Source organism: Tupaia chinensis, unplaced genomic scaffold (assembly GCF_000334495.1).
Source record: "Tupaia chinensis unplaced genomic scaffold, TupChi_1.0 Scaffold138060_1, whole genome shotgun sequence".
NCBI lineage: Eukaryota > Metazoa > Chordata > Mammalia > Scandentia > Tupaiidae > Tupaia > Tupaia belangeri.
In genome coordinates, this window is record NW_006197961.1 from 363,788 (window position 1) to 368,868 (window position 5,081).

Consider the following 5,081-nt stretch of genomic DNA (forward strand, 5'->3'; position numbering starts at 1 on the left):
CGCCAGACAGAGACATAGAGACAGAAAGCGAGAAATCACCTCCCCAGGGGGGATTCCTGTGCCGCAATCCCTTCTCCTCCATTCTCCTCTCGGGATCTTGGGCACGCACGCACATGCACCCGGCGTGAGTTGAAGCCACCGGGTCTGGGACTTGAACCGCGGTCGACTACGTGGGAGTCCAGCGACATAATCATTACGCTAACTGCTGGTTCCCAAGAGTAAGTGATTTTTAAAAAATAAGGAGTTCTTTTAAAAGAAGCCCTCGAAATGGCAGAGAGGTTCCTCTCTCTCTCTCTCTCTGATCAAACTGGAAAATAATGATAATAACAATAAAGTTAAATAAAATAATTCTTAAAAAAAATAAAACAAAGAAAACCATGCTCGGTGCCTGTGTGTCCACGCCCCAAGTCCTGACTGAGGAAAGTGGACAAGGAATTGTAGGAGGGCCATACCCCCAGGGAGCGATTTCTCACTCCCCGCCTCTGGTGAGCACATGATCCCTATAGCAAAAACTAAGAAGCTGGAATTAAATGATAAATTTTGGTGCAAAACAATGTAAATCCATGGCTAAACTTTTTTAAAATTTTCTTTTCTTTTTTTTTTTTTTAGAGGTTTCTGCTATAGGGTGCGTGCGCTCGCCAGAAAGACACAGAGAGACAGAGAGACAGAAAGCGAGAAATCACCCCCCCAGGGGGATGGCCATGCCGCAATCCCTTCTCCTCCATTCTCCTCTGGGGATCTTGGGCATGCACGCACACGCGCCCAGCATGAGTTTTAAGCCACCGGGTCCGGGATGCAAACCGCGGTCGACTACGTGGGAGTCCAGCGACATAGCCATTACGCTAACTGCTGGTTCCCTCCTCCCTGTATTTCTCAACTGTAGAGGGTGCATGTACTCACCAGAGAGAGGGAACAGCCCAGTGGCCATAGTCACACGGACACCCTTTTCCCTCCATCCTGTCAGGCTCTGGGGCACACATGCACATACTCCTGGAGCTTTTTCAAGCTGCCAGGGTTGAGATTCGAACCCTGGTCGGCCTTGTGTGATCTGTCTTTCTACATACAGCACTTAACTGTTGTACTGTGGGCTAGCCCGTATGCATGGATTTTTCATAATATGCGATTTCTTTGGAATTTTTTTTTTCTTTTCTTTTTAGAGAGATTTTTTGCTATAGGGCACACGCGCTTACCAGAGAGACAGAAAACAAGAAATCACCCCCCAAGGGAGATGACCACACTGCAATCCCTTCTCCTGCAATCTCCTCTTGGGATTTTGGGCACGCATGTACATGTGTCCAGCGTGAATTTTAAGTCACCAGGTCCAGGACTCCAACCACAGTTGATGACACGGGAGTCCATGGATGTAACCACTCTGCCACCTGCTGGTCCCTTCAGAGGACTTTTCAAAGATCACGCGAATTACCTCCCAGCTCCCCACCTTGTATTGGGGGAGACTAGAAGTTTCCTGCAGAAAAAGCCCTGAGCTGGATCTTCTCTGAGGCCCTAACTGCCATCCTGCACCCGGTGGTCAGGCAGGGAGAGAGCGCCTCCGTGGGAGACAGAGGGGCTGAGTGCATGTCTACATGTGAACACGCGTGAGCATGCCACTCACCTTCCCCGTGCTCATCCGTGTACTGGAAGGCCTGGACCAGCCGCAAAGCCTCGTCCACGGAGCGCCCCACAGGCAAGTCATTGACAGTGATCTGGCGCAGGATCCCCTTGCCGTCGATGATGAAGAGGCCCCTGAAGACATGGGGGGGGGACCAGCAATTAGTGTAATGGCAATGTCACTGGACTCCCTCGTAGTCGACCGCGGTTCGAGTCCTGGACCCAGTGGCTTAAAACTCACATCGGGCGCATGTGCGTGCATGCCCAAGATCCTGAGAGGAGAATGGAGGAGAAGGGATTGCGGTGTGGCCATCTCCCCTGGGGGGTGATTTCTCTCTTTCTGTTTCTCTGTCTCTGTCTGTCTGTGAGCGCACACGCCCTGTAGCAAAAATCTAAAAAAAAAAAAGCCATCGGGGTTCACAGTGAGGAGTAGGGAGCTGCCCCTGCAAGGGACAGGGCCAGGAACATCCCCCACTGCCAGCCACAGTGCTGAATGCAAGAAGGGTGTCACTTGGGGCTGGCAGGTGGCCTGGTGGTTAAGAGCACTGGATTCCCACATGGCTGACCGTGGTTTGAGTTCCAGACTAGGTAGTTTGCCCTCTCTCTGTCCCTCTCTGATCAAGTTAAAATAAATAAATAATAAAATAAAGCTCAATAAAATAATTTTTTAAAAGAGTAATTTAATTTTATTTACTTATCCTTTTAATTTGACCAGAGAGAGACAGAAAGAGAGGGAAAGTGAGAAAACAAACCACCAGGTCTGGGACTCGAACCATGGTCAAACATGTGTCCAGCCCCTTAACCACCATACTACCTGCTGGTCCCTAAAATAATTCTTTTTTTAAAAAAGAAAAAAATACCACCTAACCCCAGTCACAAAGGTGAAGATAAAAAAAAAAACAAAAACTGATTAAGTGCTTGAAGGGATGTGCTGAAAGGGGAACTCTCCTACATTGTTGTTAGGAATGTAAATTGGTCCAGCCATGGTGGAGAACAATATGGAGGTTCCTCAAAGACCTTCAAATAAAACTACCATACAATCCGGGAATTCCACTCCTGGGTATCTACCCACAGGACAGGAGAAATCACAGTCGGAAAAGCGCTTGCACATCTATATTCATTGCAGTCTTATTCATGATTGCTAAGACATGGAACCAACCCAAATGTCCACAAAGAGATGAATGGATTGAAAAAATGTGGCACATAGACTCCATGGAATATTACTCAGCCGTAAAACACAACGGTGGCCCTGGAATGTGATACAAAGTAGATGAATATGAAAGATTTGTTGCTGAGTGAAGTGAGTCAGGCTATGAAAGAGAGACATTGTATGTCTCCACTAAACATTCCCGGACTGTCTGTACTCTATGGTAGACACTGAAAGACCGGAAGACATGAAAGCATTAAAAATTGTTATGGACCCTAGAGACAAAGTAGAAAGTGTCTGGGAGGGGAAAGATAATCTGGAGAAAAAAATAGAAAGGTAAGACATTTTGGGGACACAGACATGATTAATTATCTGTTAATGAGGATGTGTATCATATTTTCAACTGGGCTGGATTGAGGTGTAAGTCATGCTGGGTAAAGTCTCTTTACAACCTAAATGATGTATAGCAATCAGATGTATAAATAATAATAATAAATACATAAAATTGAATTAAAAAAAAGAAAGAAAAAGAAGGGTATTACTTAAGGGTGGTCCCATCCTGCCACGGGACAGGGTCTCTGTGCTAAGGGCTCCATGGTACCTGTAGGCAATGCCCTCATCTGCTTTTAGCACGCCATAATCGTGGGACAAGCTTCGGGTCACATCGGCCAGCAGGGGGATGTTGAGAGGACCCAAGCCTCCTTCTTTCCGGGGGGTGTTGATCCTGGGGTGGGAGAGACAAGATGGGGCTTCAGGGTGCCTGGCAGTGTAGGGTCCTCCCGCTGTGGGTCTGGGTGTGATAAGGGCTGCAGTGGGGGAGCTGGAGGGAACTGATAAGGGGTTTTAGGATAAAAAGCGGGGAGCTCCACCCACCGCACCCTGGAGCACCCTGAGGCACCCTGGGGTGGATGCAGAGGGGCAGGAACCTTGCAGCTGAGAAGACCCTGCTAAAGCCTGTCTGCAGATTTGCAGCCCTCTGCATCACGCAGCCCCCCAGCATCACGCGTGTTCCAGTCCCCACCCTCCTCCGGGTCTGTTTCCGGGGCCCAGCCCATCATTTATGTGAGCCGAGGCCTCCACCTTCATGAAATAGGGCGCCTCCTGAGAACTCGGGCAGATAACCCATCTGCAATGCTACCGTGAGTGGAGTTGCAAAATGCTAATTACCCTCACCATCCTTGAAGGACTTGGGCGTCAGGATTTCCATTACAGTCCAGAGGGGGAATGGGAGGCTGGGAATGGGGCAATGGCCACACGGATCGGACCCGATGGGGATGCGGGTTCAGCTGCGTGCGCGCACCCGCCCGCCCTCCCTCCCCGGGCCCTGCTCCTACCACGCCAGGTGGGTGAACTGCGAGTCCACGGAGACCCCCAGCACCTCACAGCCGTGCTTGCGGAAGTCCTCCGCGTGCTCGCTGAAGGCGATGATCTCCGTGGGGCACACGAACGTGAAGTCCAGGGGGTAGAAAAAGAGCACCACGTACTTCCCTGCGGAGCGAGGAGGACCCTGGGAGTGAAGGCCCAGCCTCGGCGAGGCGTGGATCCCGCCCCCCCCCAACCCCCCTGGACCCCCTCCGGAGCCCCCTCACCTCGGTAGTCGGAGAGTTTCACCTCCTTGAAGGCTCCGTCCACCACCGCGGTGGCCTTGAAGTCCGGGGCGGGCTTTCCGATGTGCGCGTTGCCGGAGGCCATGGCTGAAAGCTGAGCCCACCCCGCCCCCCGCCTGGTCAGTGCGCCCGGGAGGACCCTTTGTCCTCCTCCTTTCCCAAGGTCACGCTGCGTGCTGGGCCCGGACTGAGTCAGCACCGGGGAGGCTGCAGCCCGAGCTCTCAGTGTCCCCGGGGCCAGAGCGCACGACCCGGAGGCTCGCAGAGACCCGCCCCCCTGACCAGCGCACGCACGAGGGACTCGGCCACTCGCCGCCAGGTCCCCCCATTAGAGAGGCGACCCGAGCGCGATGGGAAGTTTCCAGTCCCCAAAGAGACAGCGAGCCTCCCCCAGGAGCAGGGGGTGGGGATCTCAGCCATCGGCCTGGATTCCAAAGCTCTGGCCTCGGTTTCCCTTGCAAGGACAAAGGGGGGCCACTGCCGCGGATGGGGAACAAAGGTGACCAGCGGGGAGGCCTGGAAAGGGCTGGAACTGCCCCCAGGGGCCTCCCTTGTAACCCGGTGCACTCCGGGTTTGCATACCTGCGAGGGCAAGAGCCGGACGCACGGACAGCCAGACACAAGGACTCACGTTCTCTGCGCCGAGTGCGCCCAGGGCCGCGGAGCCTTTTATAGGCGGCCCGAACCATAGCGCGCAGGGCGGGGGGAGGTGGCGGAGC

The 5,081-nt window shown here is 52.9% G+C and overlaps 1 protein-coding gene across 1 annotated transcript in view; it reads right to left on the minus strand.

Annotated features, from left to right (window-relative positions):
• PRDX2 (peroxiredoxin 2) overlaps window positions 1–5,072 on the minus strand; it is a 6,137-nt gene extending 1,065 nt beyond the window's left edge. Inside the window, exons 1-5 of the mRNA XM_006160995.3 lie at window positions 4,945–5,072; window positions 4,345–4,456; window positions 4,090–4,243; window positions 3,357–3,479; window positions 1,613–1,743 (exon numbers count right to left, since the gene is read on the minus strand). Coding sequence (XP_006161057.1) covers window positions 1,613–1,743; window positions 3,357–3,479; window positions 4,090–4,243; window positions 4,345–4,447 — 511 coding nt within the window. The 5' untranslated portion in view covers window positions 4,448–4,456; window positions 4,945–5,072. The remainder of the gene's footprint in view (window positions 1–1,612; window positions 1,744–3,356; window positions 3,480–4,089; window positions 4,244–4,344; window positions 4,457–4,944) is intronic.
• Window positions 5,073–5,081: the final 9 nt, after the last annotated feature.